Source organism: Squalius cephalus (genome assembly GCF_949319135.1).
Source record: "Squalius cephalus genome assembly, chromosome: 19".
Lineage (NCBI taxonomy): Eukaryota > Metazoa > Chordata > Actinopteri > Cypriniformes > Leuciscidae > Squalius > Squalius cephalus.
In genome coordinates this window covers 18807243-18825535 of record NC_137140.1, presented here as the reverse complement: position 1 = coordinate 18825535, position 18293 = coordinate 18807243, and the positions used below count along the sequence as shown (strand labels likewise).

Below are 18293 nucleotides of genomic sequence, written 5' to 3'. Positions count from 1 at the left end.
TATCGGGCTGATAGCGCTAACATTAAAAATGAACATGTATCGGCCGATATATTGTGCATCCCTAACCAGAAGTCATTCATTTGCTATGGAGAGTCCACAGGGACTGTGTGGGGTGCCGACCAGAATTTTCAGATCCGATTTGAGCTTTGGATGCATTTGACCTACTACATATGCAGCACGCTGACCAGATGTGATGTATTCCAATGTATTTCAAACAGATCGGTGTGAGAATTATTACTATTTTAACTGACACACTTGATCCATTTAACCCAGAATTAGCGATCAAGTCAAAATCCACACAGATCAGCATTTGGACACTCAGATCTTATCAGTTTTACTTTCAGCGCCCAGGCTTATTGGTACTTTACATTTCTCACACTCACTCACACACACAAACACTCTTACACACAGTACCATTCTCTGGACTAAAGCATATCGCTCACATCATTGTGTCTCTGCTGATCACATTTGTCAAAACTATTGAGATGATGAGGATTGTGTACAGTTAGAGAGCATTTGTACTGACCGTCCGGGTCTCGCTGTCCTCACGCTCCGGTGCGGTCTTCACCAATACTGAGGTAATCATGCCCACCATTTCTGGAGAAGGCACAGTGTTTTCTGCTATAACCTGAGGATTCTCAAAATACCTTGTCTGACAGACAGAGACACAGGTTTAGAAAACGGATACTTTCACACAAGCAAATACGGTACTACAAATCCAATTCTTGTAACAGCTTACCACAACTTTTGGCAGTTCTTTGTAAATTTGCTTCACAAAGTCCAAAAAATGATGAATCTGTAAGAGTGGGCAGAGAGATGTTTATTTAATAACATTTATTGAAACACAAGAAATGCAAATGCTAGTCAACATCAGAGTGCCAGAAGGCTGCATCTCACCTCTTGAGAGATCGGCGGGCGAAACTGTTTATGCAGTTCAATGATGATGCGTAAACAAATGAGCACATTCTCTTCACTTTCAATCTAAATGATGAAACACAGAGGCAAGAACCAGTCAGAGCCAATATTTAAAAAATACCCACAATATGATGCATTGTAAACAAATGTAAAATGAATTGTTTACTATAACCACTGATTCATTTCTATGTAACTTTAGACAAAAGTGCCTGCTAAATGAATTAAGTGAAATAATCCACTTTGAATTCTCTTTAATTACCCTTTAATGAGTTAAGAAAATCAAATATAGAGTTTTGTGGCTTTTAGTGCATGTATAAAAGCTTTCATACCATCTAAAATACCGTTCAAAAGTTTGGGTCAGTAATTTTTTATGTTTTTGAAAGGAGTCCCTTAGGCTCAGCATTTATTTAATCAACTATACAGTAAAACATGAATATTGTAAAATATCATTACATTATAAGGAACTATATTCTATTTTCATGCATTTCAAAATGTAATTTATTCCTGTGATGACAAAGCTGAATTTTCAGCATCATTACTCCAGTCTTCAGTGTCACATGATCCTTCAGAAATCATTTTAATATGCTGATTTGCTGCTCAAGAAGCATTTTTCATTAGTATCAACATTGAAAACAGTTGTGCTGCTTAATAATTTTGTGGAAATCAAGATACACTCTTTCAATATTCAAAAGAACAGCATTTATTTGGAACAACAATGTAAGTCTGTATTGACACTTTATCAATTTAGTGCATCCTTGTTGAATAAACGTATTAATTTCCCTTAAAAAAAAAATGACGGACCTCAAACTGAACTGTATTCTTTAAGTGTATTCTAATTCAAAATCCACACAGATCAGCATTTGGACACTCAGATCTTATCAGTTTTACTTTCAGCGCCCAGGCTTATTGGTACTTTACAGTTCACACACAGACACAAACACACACACACTCACTCACACACACAGTACCATTCCCCAGACTAAAGCACATCGCTCTCATCATTGTGTCTCTGCTGATCATGTTTATGTAAAAACAGAACAAAAATGATGTCCCTCTTGCAGGTAGTGGCATTTACAAACTTTTGTCCAATAAAATGCTCTGTAAAATGAGAATTCTACAGCTATTTTATAGAATCTCCTTATATCAGTTGAAGTGTGACATTCAGGTAAAGACTGACCTCAAGGAAGCGGAACATGACAGAGAGGATGTTTTTGGCATGGGGCCGCAGATGTTCATTAGTTGGGATTCGGTGGATGATCTCCAGGACGAGTTTCCTTAATTGCTGTAATAAAATTCAAAGACACCCCAAGTTTATTTCAATGCCAGGAACGAGGCATTCATGATGACTAGAGCAATATGATTTTTATCAAAAAGCACACCTGTGTTGGTTTCTCCTGAAGGAATTGCACTTCTCCATCCTGCAGAAATGTTAGGAAACGAGGGATGATATGCTCCAAGAAAGTAGAATACTGTGGTGAGGATGTGACATTCTGAGAAAGAAGAGACTAACATCAATTACAACGTGAAAGCAACTTTCATTTCAAGCTTTTCAGAAGCAAAATAGAAGAGTTTACCTCGAAATTCTCACTGACTTCCTGCATCATCTTCAGTTTGGTTTCATCCGCTGATGTTTAAATGAAGGAAAAACACACCAGTAAGCAGTCACAGCGCTTTCATCTAACATAGTAACAACTGAAACAGAAGGAAACAGACTCACGCGTGTTGTTGTCAGTGAGTGCCGCCACAAACTGCAGGTATTTCTTCATGAGGGTGGTCTGATCCACCACGGTGGGGCTAGGGGTGGGGACGAAAGACATGGTGGCGGCCGGGATAGACAGGATTGCGCTGTAAAGGGGCAGACTAGTGTCTGCGCTCGTCTCAGTAGAAGTTCATGTAATCTTCAGGTGAGTAAACAAGAGGAACGGTCAATTTTACTATACAGCCTTGCACAATCAAGAACAGTAATGATACTTAAGCACAAAATCAGTATTCTACAAATGCAGTGGTATTGAAGAATTACCAAATTCACGTACCATGGTATTTACATGATACTACATGTCAAAAAAGCATATAGTATCTACACACAGAAAACAGTATGGTACTTTGTAAGTAAACACCTTTTCTACAGCAAAATGGGGTTCGGGGACTAGGGGGACTGTAAAAAAGTTATTAAAATAATAATAAAATGATAAAATAAATAAGTAAATAAACTTGATTCAAATAAATAAGAAACATATTAAAGGCACATTATGTAAGTTTCACCGCTAGATGTCGCTTATAACAATTACTAAGGTGTATCTTGATGACGCCGTGAATAAGCGTGGAATCGTGGGAGTTGATGGAAAGCAATCTGATGACGGGAATCATGTTCATGTCTGAGCTAATGTATTCAGGTTTTATTAACGTTCCTGTGGTATGAAGCAGTGCAGGACATATTACGTTTATCCCGCAGTCAGCCACCGACACTCATTTCGCTTTGTTGTCTATGTTTAAGTTACGTTTAACGTCTGCTTCCCTCTTCCCTGAACTTTGTTAGTTATGTGTGATCACTTAAATTCACATTTCAATCTAATAAAACAGCTGCAAGTGCTGAATCACTACTCATACAGGTCACTTTATCTGACGTATAGAAATTGTGGGGTAATGCAGCGCAGTTTGACTTGGTCAAAACAATCATAGTAAAAATGCATTTCAGTGTGTTGAAAGTTATGTTATAACGTTACTCTATGTGTTGCACATTGCAGTGAGCTAGATCAATATTAGAATATCAAATAAATAAAAGCTGGATGAGTCAACGTATTGCTAAATGGCATGCAATACATTTTAAAACATAGGCTAGATCTTTCTGATTATGCTTTGTTATCCACTTGACAAAATAGTGTTGCCTCTGAAGCATGGTACAAACCTGTTACTCACAGTAAATCAAGAAAATTAGAGATTCAAACAATAAGACCATAACAATGATCAGTTTTCTGTCGATAAACGTATCCAAAGAGCTCACCTGTCTAATAAAACACATAATATATGAAAGATTTGGTGTTTCCATGGTTTCTACTGAAGGAAAGGGTAGCGCAGATATGATTTCATTGAAAAGCAACGTTATGACACAGGCTGTTACACTGGATAAAATAGCTCATTTCTCTGGATTTAAACGTTGTTTGAAACATTTGGGATAATGTTACACAAGCCAACAAAATATAACATTGTTCTAGTGGTTTTTGGATATTTTAAATCCAAAAATCTTACATAGTGATTTTAAAATGAAGTAATATACATTTTATTTAAATAAATAAACACATCTACCAGTACAGTACAATAGTGTAGAAAAAAATAATAATTTAACATAATAGAAATATTTGTACATTTCTTTTACACATTTTAATGGTAATTTTTTTGGGTCTGTACATGAAAATAATGTAGCTGCCTTTTAAATGTTAAAATATGGGTTTGAGTTTGAGCTGAATAACGATACTACATCGTCTTCTGCAGAACAGTTTTATAGTAGAAATTGTTAAATAGAAGAATTTTGCAACATTGACGCTTTTTTCCTGTTTATTATTGCAAGGCTGCTTTGGAGCAAATGTTGTTTAAAACGCTATGTAAACATACAAACAAACGCGACGATGTATTTATATCAACCATCAAATGCATACAACAATAATCTAAAACAATAACAACATCTCATCCAGCACAATTACTTAGAAGTGTTTTAGTGAAGTTCACCTCTAGTTTAGGGGAAGCGATGGGCGCGCCAAACTGCAACAACACGCCTACTGCAGTCACGCTCACTGACATGACATGATGCGCTAATATTAAAAACTAAACGCACCTATCTATCACAGAGCTGCCTCGAACACAGAGACTTTTACGCTTTCTGAAAATTAATTTGTTTATAATAGTACAGAATAAGCTAGCAACACAGCCAGGCCATTTACAGAAGAAAGAGCCTACTGTCGCTAACTGGCTAGCCGGCTGCTAACCCAATACCAAGTCCAAGACATTTTTCACATGCAGAACTCAAAATTTTCACTTTTTACCTTAATTGGTGCAAATATCTGGTGCGGATTTCTTTCAGACAAATGCTAATGAGAGACTTCTGCACTCGTTATGTATCTAAATGACAAAATTACTCCCAAAAAAACAGCACCAACTTACCAGCAAGGGGACCGGAAGGAGTTGTAAATGAACTTCCGCTACACCGAATGAAATTTAGTGGAAGGGCTGAAAACAATCCGCCGTTGTTCTGTTTACTAATTTTGTACATTATTATATTTTGTAAACCGCATAATACGAATTGTATGCTTTTCTACAAGTGTTTCTCAAGTGCATTTGGGTGTCCGAGGTGTGTTTAAAGCAGTGATTTTAATATTTAGACAGTAATATAGTTCCCCGCGGACGGATACCACAGAGAAGGCAGGCGTGTGAAGACCATCGAAAACGATGGTCTTCCAGTTTTCAATAAACTGGTATATAAAATGTTTAATTTAACGTAACAGCACCCCAGTAAACAACATAATAATCATTTTAATAATCGACTCAGGGAGATTTCGAAAAACACATTTAATTATTTATAAATTATTTATCGATACGTTTAGGTTGAATCACATTTATATTAGAGAATATTACTGGATAAATGCTTCACAGATCAGCTGCACTGATGTGCTGCTTTTTATTGGATCCATAATAATTATGACAATGATAAGCATGCTAAATAAATATATCTAATGGCAAATAACATGCAGGTACATATGTGACCACTTGTGGGCGACAGACAAGCTGGATCCTCATCGAAACTCATCCAGGTGTATTAATACCCAAAACGACCATTAAAGTCACTCATAAAACATCAGAATTGCGTGGCACTGGCAGAGATAACGACATGTCAAACAAACACATTTTAGATGTGACTTTTTCTAATTTAAGAACTTAAGTTAAGAATTAACATTTTTCTATTTTCATTTCCCATGTTTGAGAATTCTGTTTTGATTTTGACAACTGACCTTAAGGACATTTCAGTGGATGTATAAAAATCAGTTCCCCTCAGGTTCACACAGATGTCCTATGCAGCTGTTTATCACAATGGACATGTTTCTGTCATATTTAACAACCAGAATACTTTTGTTTTAATTTGAATGAACAATATTTTGCATTAAAAATGTGCTAATAACATTTATGTGATAAATGCCACTTGGTTTAATATTTTCTGTAATGTAATTACATTCATATATGTGTTCAAATACTTTTGGGGTCACTATAAATTACATGACAACGAAAGCAGTATACAGCATGTTGAGACTTATGATTTGATATAATAAATGTAAAATAACAGACATTAATAAGAAATACACAAATATATATGTTTTTTTGTTTTGTTTTTGCATCGTCACAGCTGTCTATTACCAATCATACTAATTGAGTACAATCACAGCGGTGGTAGCAGATGTAATCCTGGTGGAGCTTCAACAGCCCAGATGGAGAAAGGTCACATTATCATTTCAATAGCCCCTCTGTTGGGCTGGGCGCATAAAAGCAGGAACAGGACCCTGCTCTCACTGAACCTGTGATTCATGTTATAGTTTTACATGGACTGAAAAAAAAAAAACATCACTCCTAAAAATAAGATATAAAAGTAACGCAAATGGACTCTTTTCACATTTCCGGGGTTCTCAGAAGCAGAAGCTGTCAGGTGAACAGACACAACAAATATAGTTTTTGCACTTCCCGTTTGCCCCAATAGCAAAAGAGAAAATCCACAATAGCATTTCCATAACTTTCCAATAGAGGAATTATTACTGTTACGGTAACACAGGGAAGAGGAGAGATGATGATATTTTTAGCAGTTTATTGATGAATCCACACAAACAAAGATATACAAACATGAAAAATCCAAATCCAAAAAGGTATGGCGAGATCCATACAAGAAACATAAAACCTATAAACGAAATCGCAAAAGATTTACAGTAGAGATGTAAATACATCGACTGACTCTTAAAAATAAAGGTTCTTTATTGGCTTGATGGTTCCATGAAGAACCATCCATGGAATCTTTCCATTGGTCAGAGGGTTCTTTATAGTTGAAAAAGGTTCTGTAGATCATTTAAATGTTCTTTACACTAAGAACAGTTCACTGAAAGGTTCTTTGGGGAACCCAAAATGGATCTTCTATGGCATCGTTGCAAAACAAACCCTTTTGGAAGTTTTATTTTTAAGTGTATACTGGAAAACAAGTGGCTAACAAGGAACAGGTGTGCAATGAATTGGCATAGTAACAAACAAGGCATCTATAGAAACAAAGGTAAACAGGAACAAACCACAGGAAGAGGACACAGGAAACAATGGAGACATAAAATACACTTCAAAATAAGAGTCCTAGAACACAGAACACAAAACACAGGGGAAATTGTGACAATAACGTTGGTCAAACAAAAGAAAGATGTTAAATTTGAAGTCACTTCCTCGGCTGTTGTATTAGAAACACTCACACAGCAGTGCTAACCAGTTTTCTGTAATTTAATTATCTGTTGCTAGATTTACAATGTTAAAACACAGCATCACAGTTTGTAGGGTCCTGATTGTTTTGTTCACCAGTTTAAATATTAAAGTTGCAACTTTAACATATTTGTCCCATATTTTGACATACATCCAAGTGAAATGAAAGAATGAAAGAAGGTTTTGATTAAAAATTATAAGGTCAAAACAAATAAAGAAAATAATATGCATGGATTAATCATTCTCTCTAAGATCAATAACATGCATTTAGAAATAGATAGGGTAAATTATACTTTAAAAATGACTATGCATCATTATGGTAAGTAGCCTAGATAAGGAAAGAAATTCAAACTAGAAAATGAATTGAAATCTAAAATTTAGAGTATTTAATGCGTGAGGCAGTAAGAACACAGCGATGTTCCCTGAACACCTGATGACTCACATTCTGCTGTAAAGAGGGTCACAGGTTCACAGCACAAATGTGTTGCCACTGTAAACAGAGCTCTCATCTATTCTGTTTAATGAGTGTAGGGTATCAGGCTCAAAACATAATATCTGGATAACATTTTTCTCTCCAGAGTGCATCAACTCATTTAGTTTTGTGAAGGGCCTTGTTTATTCACTGGCTTTCTATCTCTCAGAAACATGATTGAATGAGATGTTATTAGTCATGTAAGTGCTCTATTCAAGGGCAAGGACTAATGTGTTTCTCACTGAAATGTTATTAACTTTTCAGTTATATTTGTGTACCATGGGGTGATGTCCTGGAGGATCCAGAACCAGGAGTTAAGTAGGTCTTGTCTATCATTTGATGATGAAAATATGTAACAAAATTAACAGATAAAAGAGATCAAATGGTCTTATATATAATTTTTTGCATTTTATTCTTATACATTATGCATTTGGCAGATTATTTTTATCCAAAGTGAGCAATGACCTTGCTAGCGCCATGCTCTTGATGAAAAGCCTTGAATGTACACTGACAAAAATGGTAACTTAAAAATGTTTTTTATTATTAACTGGTGTTATTCAGGTTCAAAATATAATTTAACATTATACTGAACTACAGGAAATATATATCTTTGATGAAACAATAGCAGGTTAAAAAAAATTCAATATGGCCCATTGTACCCAAACATCAATTTGTATTAACCAAAGGATATTATGGGACTTGCAGTTCAGTAAGTGAGCCATGTATACATTCATTATCAATTAATTCAGAAATCTCTCAGATTTCATAAAAAAAATATCGTCATTTGTGTTCCGATGATGAACGAAGGTCTTACGGGTTTGGAAGGAAATTAGGGTGAGTAGCCTAATTAATGACAGAAATTTCATGGGTGAACTAACCCTTTAATAAAAATTATTCAAAAATTACTAAATTATTTATTTTGACTGGTATTTGCTTTATTTCCAATACCACTCAAGAAGGTCTCTGTCTTGATAGTAACTTGTCCTGATTGTCAAGTATCCGTATGAAACGAACACTTGAACGAACGTTTGACAGTATGTTCTTACCACCGTTGGGGAGGTGTCAAAGTTCTGCCAGGCTCAGCAATACGCTTGGTTGGGCTGCTCCCGGCATCATTTTTCTCTGCAGTGGCTCTGGTGAAAAGCCAAGTTCTGATCATGATCCTGTTAAACCTCTGATCCAGTCCAACGGCACACCACGTTTAGTTACATAAAACAACGTTATAGCCTATTATGTTTTCTTCTAGCTTATAGTATAATGTAATTACAGTATTCTAGTTTTATTTCTTCTGTTTATATAATTATATTTGTAGGCTATATTTGAAAATAAAGTATTTGAATAATTTGACAATGATGACCATTGAGTAACCTGGCAAAAGCTAACACAAAAGCTATATTGTCAACTGCTTATAAGCTTTAATGCAGCACTGGCTGTTTTGATTTCCATTTTACTGCAGATGGCACCTGACCCCTCACAGTGACCTGTAAAACTAATCTTAATCTCATTTAACTTCATCTTGTCCACATCCGTAGTTACAGAACATAAGCAATAGGGGACACCGGAAAGTGTTCAGATTAAAATTAGTTTAGTGAGGTGCAATCATGCAAGTTGTATAAGTAGGCTATCTATAAAAAAATTCTATATATAAAAAAACATTTACAGTCAAAAACTATTTTTTTTGCAAGAAAGTAAAATCTGATTTGCGTTTATGGATTTTAAATAACAGAACAGACATCAGTCATCCTCATTATTGTTTTAATTTGCAATATAATTTGATATATATATTATTCACACAAGATTTTAATCTAAATGTCTAAAAAAAAAAAATAGAAATATAATTTTCTATTTTAAGCATAACATTACTTTTATTCTATCCCCTAACCCTAAATACAACCTTTGTGCATTTTTACATTTTCTAAAAAAAAAAACAATTTGTTTTCCACAGGGGGACAAAAAAAAAAAAAAATGTTTTTGTGGTTGTGTTCTACAATGCCACTTTTTGTAGCCCATATGAAAATAATTTACACAGTTTAAGGACAATTTTTAAAATTCATACTTTAATTTATATTAGACAAGCAATTTATATGCACATATTATATGAACATGACAGACGTTAAAACAATCAAATCTGCACGGTCACCATCCCCCGCCCCGCCCTATAAATACAATTTATAACTTAAAGGTTATAGAGTAGTAGCCTATATTAGGCTACACAAAGCCCTAAGTAATAGGCAACTCAAATAATCCATGTGTTAAACAGACTTATAATTAAGGCCTTCATTTTTGCTAGTCTGGCCACCGATTAAAGAGGACTTTTGGAGAGATATGCACCCAACTCTCACGCTAACTTGTTGGATTAAAGCTGCTTGATGTTTTTGGATTTTTTTAAGAAGGTTATTTTATAGCTACACGAGGCAGTGACGTTAATACTACAGCCAATCCGATTCCTCCAATCGCTGAAGTTCATTTGTTGACTGTGACGCTCTTCTTGTCAGCAGCACCAGCGCTTGAAGCGCGAGTCAGTAGTTCAAAGGGCAGGGGATCATTAATAATATCCACCGATGGAAATCTTTTACTCGGTATGTGTAGTTTAAGGTAAGTTTTGGGATTCAATACAATACGTTCTTCTTATACAGATTATTAAACCTCTCCGCGCGCCTGTTACATCACTACAAAATGCTTCATCTGATCGCCGGACTCATATGCGTCTATGCACTGACGTGTGTAAAAATTGTCTATGGACAAAATGAAAAAGGTGAGCGTTTTCTATGCACTGCAGTCCCCATTGACAAGGATACAAGTTGCCCCGTGCAGTCTATGCCTTTTCAAAGCTCATCGGTCCAAGAGGAGGAACTGAGAAACACGGTCATGCAACTTCGCGAGATCATTTTACAGCAGAAGGAGACAATTGTCAATCAGTTAGGAACAATTAAAGAGTTGACGTCTAAACGGTCACGATGCGAGTCTGACTCTGAAACATTTAGGAAAATGAATAAGGACACAATGGATGATGTGCCTAAGGATCCAAATGACACCATTGACGTTCTTGGAAAAACCATGCAGGGTCTGAAGGATCGACTGGAAAACCTAGAGGTAAGAGAATCATATAAGTTTAAGTAACATATAAATTTGACGCTTTGTCGTGTTCTAAATGTTTCTAAACGAGATTAAATGACTAAAAGCAGTTGTGCTGGATGTTTCTCTGCCACGACTATTTTGGTAATTATGTGGAGGCGTTGAAGATTTACAGGGATTATCTCATTAGTTAGTACGCATCTATCCCTTAACCACAAACGGCAAAGTTACTTATGATGCCCCACGCGACAAAATGTCTGGAACGTGTCAATGCCAATGTTAGGTGTTAATCTGACTGTGTGAAATGATGGAGCTAACCCTAACTCGATATTTTTTAACACGAAGTGGTCTTATCTGGCACTGAATGAGTTTTTGTTAACAAACTACAGTTTTGGGGGAAGTTAATTTAGTTAGTTAGTGTTTTAGGGTTAATTGCTTAATCAAATATTCTATCTGTGAAGTCATTTTTGATAAAAGTCAGAAATGAGCAAAACTATGTATTCCATTTCCATTAAATGCAAACCAAATGAATTCCTTAAAAATATTTGTATTTACTTACACTGAAAAATGGTAACCTAATGGTTACATCTCAATTAACTGGTTTTATTCAAGTTATCAAGTTAAAACTATTATTTAACGTCACTGTACCAACATATAATTCATCAATATTAATTTATATAAATATCAGCAAAACTAATTATATCAGGTAGAAATAGCTTAGCGGTAACACTTTAGTTAGGGTCCAATTCTCACTATTGACCAGTTTCTTATTAGCATATATTACTATATTGGCTGTTTAGTAATTATAAAGCACATATTAATGCCTTATTCTGCATGACCATATTCTACATCCCTATTCCTACCCAAAACTTAACAACTACCTTACTAACTATTAATAAGCAGTAATTAGAAGTTTATTGAGGCAAAAGTCATAGTTAATAGTTAGTTATAGTGAGAATTTTACCCTAATCTAAAGTGTGACCAAGATAGCTCTTTAAAGAAACAATTGCAGGACAGGTTAGATCTTTTTACAGTGTCCCTGTGTCACCAAAAATATCCCAAACCATACAGATATATCCTCACGACACCTAGCAATTCATTTTTGTCCAATTTGTCTACATGTTTTTATTGTTTATTTTTATTTATCCTACATGGTGTATCTTCAAGAAGGCATTTACAGAGATGCAAAAAATGTGATGGTTTGGCCATGAAAGCATCTTCTTTCTGTTTTTAAAAAATATGAAAAGAGGAATAATAGGTAAAAAAAATTGTAATTATCATGAGCATTTAATTAATTTTAAGAAACAAAAAATTAGTGAGATTACAAAGACTTCTAGGACTTGATAGGACTTAAGACTTTTCTTCCAAGAATGACATTGATTTCTTTGACTTCCTCGAATCAGCACCAGTTAAAGAAGATGCTTGAAACCTAAATTTGATTTGTGAATGGAAAAACATGATCATTTTTTCATTTTCTTCATAACTTGGTCCTGGACATAAAATATTATATTGATGTAAAAAAATTAAATAAATAAAATAATAAGAAGAATAATGCGTACAAAAAAAAAGAAAGAAAATGAACTGGATTATGTACAAAAGAGGTTTACTTCCTTGTATTGTTCTTAGTTCTGAACGGAATAGGTTCTATCAAGCAAAGAAAAAGCCTTTGTATAATTCTGTATAATTGTACAGAATACAGAAACTTTGTATAATAGGAATCCAATGCTTGTCGTTTTTTGTCTTTTCTTTCCAAAGCAACAGCAAATGCGAGCCAATATCTCTGGTGTCTCTTTCCCTAATGAGCTGAGAAATCTTCTGCAACGTAGACTGGAGGACTTGGAGAATCAACTGCTGAAGAAGGTCAATGAGCTCGAGGATGAGAAGTCCCAGCTATACAATGAGACAGTCGCTCATCGCCAGCGCACGGACAATACCCTCAACTCTCTCATGAACAGGATCTCTGAACTGGAGAAAGGTTTGCACAAAACACTCCAACGTTCTCTACTCATTCTTATTTCCAAAGGATAAGAGACTGGAAAGTGTTGTAGCATTTTATTTCAAATGTTGTGCTTCAAAAATGTCTAAAATTCAAGCCTGATAGCCTTGTGGGCAGCGGCCCGACGTATAGAGACATACAGTATATCCGGCGACCTGAGTTCTATCCAGACTCGAGGTCCTTTGCCGATCGCGTTCCTCTTTCTCCACCCCATGCTTTCCTGTCTGATCTCTACACTGTTCTATCCTACAAAATATATATATCCGATATACAGTAGTCAACATTTGAAGTGGATCAAAACCTTTTATCAAAGTTATACATGAATTTTGAACAATACCCGTTCTTGTCTTAGGACAACTTTGATTCACTTTTTTGATCCACTTCAAATGTTGGCTACTGTATATTACCATATTCATCTGGTATAGTGATACAGTTCGCTTCTTTATTTCCTCTATATTAAAATCTAGTCTTGATAATAGCTGTCCACATCATTTTTCTTAATGTTTGATTTGAAAGAGTTTGGGCCGAGGGGTAATCAGGTTGTTTTGTGGTCAGTCAGCATATTTCTGCATTATTCCAGAGATGATGCAATAGTAAATCACTCTTTTTGGCTTTTAGGAGGAGCTGGGTTCAAATCACCAGAGAATTTCAAAATCTCTCTTCCTCTTCGCACAAATTACCTTTTTGGGCAAGTAAAGAAAAGCCTACCAGAAATGTACGCCTTCACTGTCTGCATGTGGCTCAAGTCCGGTTCGAGCCCGGGCATTGGAACCCCGTTTTCCTACGGAGTGCCTGGACAGGCAAATGAGATCGTACTGATCGAATGGGGCCATAACCCCATAGAACTGCTCATCAATGACAAGGTAAAGAAATGACGTATTAAGAAAAGAAAGCTTGGCATCGAATGTTATGAGGACACTGATGTTCAGTAATCTGTAATTGCAGATTAGTAGTCATCATTTAATCATCAGCATAGATAAGTGCATAAGTGCTAAAAATAGAAATGTCTTTCTTACTTTTTACAATCAGTTCACTGAAAAATGAATATCTTGTTATCATTTGCTCATTCATCATTATTTAGTTTTTCTGTGACTCACAAAAGATTTGGTGAAAGTGGATGGTGATTTATATCGCCAAGCTCCAAAAAAAGAAAAAACATATAATAAAAGTTGTTATTCTGGGGCCGTATTCACAAAGAATTTTAAGGCTAAAAGTAGCTCCTAACTGGCGAATTTAGGAGCAACTCCTAAAAATAATGGGCGTGTCACTCGTAACTTTAGGACTCCTAATTTCTTTGACTAAGAGTAATTCACGAAGCATTTTAGCCCTAAAAGTAGCACCTAAGCCTGGGACAGCTTAAAAGAAGTCGAGAGGACTCCTAACTCACTAAGACCTTCACAAACCGCTTTTTGTGGCATTTCACGTTGCGGTGTTTTGAAATGCGTATGCGGCGGCTACAGGAGCTTCCAATCGCGAGGGAACAATTCTGCACTATAGGCATAACTAGGGATGCAATAACGCCACCAACAACAACCAAAACTAGGCTACTCATTGCATGTAAACTAATTGTAACGTTTCATTGTGAATCAAATTAAAATGTTCTTCTCTTTGCAAACGTAGGCAGAGGCATATAGTGACAGATTAATTCAATAATGTTGCAAAGATATTGCATCAATCCATATGTTTCATTAGGCTACTAGGCTATTTGTTTTGCCTTACTCTTTATTCTTTTAGGCTATTTATTCAGTTATTCATCATCTTCCGTCCTTCGCACTACTTGTGTAGCGCACGCATTCTCAGACCTGTCACCTGTCACTCATCATCGTAGGGGAGGTGTTTGGAATCATTCCCACGTTACAATCCTCAGCCAATCAAGGTGGTCACTTCAGTCAAGCTCGTGCATGAGTAATGACGTCATCCATAGCAACGAAGACTCACTCTTAGTTTAGGAGTTGTCATTTTTCTTTACTAAGAGTAGGTCTGAAAGGCGTTGTGAATAACTTTTAAGAGAAAACTCCTAGCTAAAATCTTTTAGTGCGATTTAGGAGTACTCCTAGTGGTAAGATAAAATGCTTTGTGAATACGGCCCCTGAAGCCATATGAGCTTAGTTTGAAAAACAGATTAAATTAAAATAATTTTTCACTTTTGTAATATCTCTATCCATTGCAGCTTTGAAATCCCATTCCCAATTAAGTACTGTCTAGATGTGTTGCATGAGGTGGAGCCACGTGACTTGGAAACAAGACATGGAAAGTTTAAAAAACTACTGCAAATGCGATTTGAGAGGAAGATTATCCGTGTACAATGACTTAAAGGGATAGTTCAGCCAAAAATGAAAAATTTACTTACTCTCTTGGCATTCCAACTCTATATGACTGACTTTCTTCTGTAAAACATAAAAGAAGATTATTTTGAAAAAATCTCTCTCTTTTTTTTTTTTTAAGTTTAAAAACCAACATTCTTGGTCTGGTTACATGGCAACATGGTCTGGTTACCAATATTCTTCAAAATATATTTTTTTGTGTGTGCGATCTACAGAAGAATGACTTAAGGGTAGTAAATGATGAAAGAATTTTCATTTTTGGTTGAACTATCCTTTTACATTTCAGTCTGTTTGTCATAAAAAGCAATTGTACAGCTTCGTATGACTACTTTTGTTGCTTGACAGTGTAAATCACCATCCATTTTCCTTGTGTGGAAAACAGAAACATAAGATCTCACTTTGTGCTTCACAAAATAATTGATAATTGGTACACTATTAATATTGATAAACTGTTTTTACTACCTCCTGTTGTCAAATAGGTTGTGCAACTACCTCTATCACTGAGCGATGGGAGGTGGCACCATGTCTGCATCACTTGGACTACCAGGGATGGGCTTTGGGAAGCCTACCAGGATGGCCAAAGATTGGGTTCAGGAGACAATCTGGCCCCCTGGCACCCTATCAAGCCTGGAGGAGTCCTCATCCTGGGCCAAGAGCAGGTGAGAACATAAGCAGAGCTGATACAGCAGTTCCCAGACCCAGCCGCACTGTAGCTGTAATATTATGCCATCCCTGCACAATAGTGTTACTGACTCATGAACTTTACATTTGAAATAAAACTTGTCCTCAGGCAGCAAACAATGTCATAGAGTTAGCATGCACATGCTCTAAGAGTGAATAAAAGGGGATATTGTTGTTGTCTTAACGAGGCCTGTCGTTTATGGCCTCAACAGGATGTAGTAGGGGGGCGCTTTGATGCCACCCAGGCCTTTGTGGGGGAGCTGAGCCACTTTAACATCTGGGATCGGGTCCTGCGCTCCACGGATATCATCGCCATGTCAAACTGCTCATCCTACATACCTGGGAATGTGGTGGCCTGGACCGACAGTAACATCGAGGTGTTCGGAGGAGCCTCAAAGTGGCCGCTGGAGCTATGTGAAGACCGGCTGTTTGACAATTAAAAGTGTTTGCGGATATTTGTGAGCAATATGATATCCTTTTCATCCTCAAAAAGATTTATCTTCATCACTCAAACAAGAAGGAGCAAATAGTTTTTTGGAGAGATTGCAACGTACAGATAAAGATTCAGTTAATATATTCAGTTGACAAATTTGTGGCTAAAGGAAATTGGCATTACAGAAAGTATTGTATCAGATGGTACTACCATGGCACTCTGATAAATACCATGTAAATGAATGATCATCGTGTTTATGAACCATTTATATACATGATACTCCATGGTACATTACCATGTCACCTTGTTGGTTTACAGAAAAGCACACACACTTGCTTATCCTGTTAGAATATAGCTGCGTTAAGCCTAAGTCAGTTTTTGATTTGAAGAACAAGGTCAGGTATTATATAGGAAGATCTTGTGCTTTACTCTGAAATTTAGACTTTGGTGAGGGAAACCACATTTGAGATTACTTTTACAGTTAGCCTGTTTAGCATTAGCACAAACCATCAGAGCAAATAATGTGGTGAAAGCACCATCAATCTTTTTAAAATCTGTCATAGGTTCTTATAAATACATATTTATTTAAAAATATTAAGAATCAACTCTTTTTAGAGTCTAAAGCCCATCTCCATTTTCGCTGAGTGAATTACCCATCGTCCAAAGAAGATTATAAATGCTTTAACACTGTCAGATATTTTGAAGACAATGAATGAACTGTGAATTATGTTGCAAGGTCTGTTTCTTTGAATATATTATCATATTTTTATACCCTGCTTTTATATCAGATATGTCATTTAGTGTTGTTTTGTTTATGCAATGTCAAGATACACATATTTTGTTTAATGAAAAGCCTTTTTTGTTAACTGTGCCAATTATTCAAGGTTTGCTTGACACTGCTAACCTGTATTTGCCAATGAAAAATAAAATAGCGTTGAAATCTTTTTGTTCTTCTGCTATATTTTCTATTGTGGTTAATCTCTTTTTTTCTCAACATCAATAAATACATATAATACTGGAATAGGCAGCAATTTTCTATACAACAGACATTGTCCAATTGCCCTGCTTGTTTGTGGCAGTGGTAAATTTGTTTTGACCAAATTTACCCAAATATACTGTAGAAAAGTATGTAATGAGAATCAAACCTCTGCAGATATAGCTGTGGTTGAGGTCAAAAAGTGGAAGGAAAGCATGTAATCACACCGTTCTGATGGACAGGTGGCTCAGAGGGCATTAGCCTGTCTTAAGGGATAAGATCAGTCCCAAGCCAAAGCTCGTGTCACAGAGGGACATTTCACAAGACTGGACAAACAAAACTATTTAAAAAAAGAAAATGACCTTTAGAGAGGTGGACATAACATTAAAAAGTTAATGGGTGGTGTAAGAGGTCAGCGCATACAGTTTTTATCCGGGGATATTGAGAAGGTCTCTGGGTTCTAGAAAGAAAACAGCTGCATCTCTGTGACCTTCACCTATAGGGAGAGAAAATCTCCAGCTTCCTCACAGCTCTCATCCCTGAGATGATTAACACTTTAAATAATTCTGTTTACTCATGCTCTGCCAAATGCATTTCAGTCACACATCAACATTATGAGCTTTGAAGGGAAGTAGATAACGGATTATACTACTGGCTGTGTGATATATAATTTGCAAAACGACATTAATCTGAATAAGGAAGAGTGACATTTAGTATTTGTTTAGAATTATAAACACATAATTGGATCATTTAAAACATTACAGCTAAAAGTATTATATTTTCAAAAGAGTGTGAATGCTTTTTTTCATGAGAGGCATAGTCTGTGGTTGTAATAGATTTAATAATCACATAAAGGTGGACACTGTGTTTATTGAATTTACTGAACTTAATTATTGGGTTTTATTTGAAAATACTGATGAGGTCTCCAAGGT

The 18293-nt window shown here is 35.9% G+C and overlaps 2 protein-coding genes across 4 annotated transcripts in view; one reads left to right on the top strand and one right to left on the bottom strand.

Moving 5' to 3' along the window:
• The window catches only part of trrap (transformation/transcription domain-associated protein), an 85711-nt gene extending 80663 nt beyond the window's left edge, over positions 1-5048 (bottom strand). For both annotated transcript variants that reach the window (XM_079852076.1, XM_079852077.1), the window contains exons 1-8: positions 4953-5048; positions 2633-2813; positions 2490-2539; positions 2295-2405; positions 2093-2197; positions 898-981; positions 740-796; positions 527-652 (exon numbers count right to left, since the gene is read on the bottom strand). In XM_079852076.1, coding sequence (XP_079708202.1) covers positions 527-652; positions 740-796; positions 898-981; positions 2093-2197; positions 2295-2405; positions 2490-2539; positions 2633-2732 — 633 coding nt within the window. In that variant the 5' untranslated portion in view covers positions 2733-2813; positions 4953-5048. The remainder of the gene's footprint in view (positions 1-526; positions 653-739; positions 797-897; positions 982-2092; positions 2198-2294; positions 2406-2489; positions 2540-2632; positions 2814-4952) is intronic.
• A 5298-nt stretch (positions 5049-10346) lies between these two features.
• nptx2b (neuronal pentraxin IIb) lies at positions 10347-17329 on the top strand. Of its 2 annotated transcripts, none has more exons than XM_079851636.1 (5): positions 10347-10969; positions 12707-12926; positions 13566-13810; positions 15751-15930; positions 16165-17329. In XM_079851636.1, the coding sequence occupies exons 1-5, from the start codon at positions 10553-10555 to the stop codon at positions 16390-16392; spliced, it is 1290 nt and encodes a 429-aa protein (XP_079707762.1). In that variant the 5' UTR covers positions 10347-10552; the 3' UTR covers positions 16393-17329. The 2 variants fall into 2 exon arrangements, with proteins under 2 accessions (XP_079707762.1, XP_079707761.1); XM_079851635.1 differs by having other exon boundaries at positions 16141-17323.
• Positions 17330-18293: the final 964 nt, after the last annotated feature.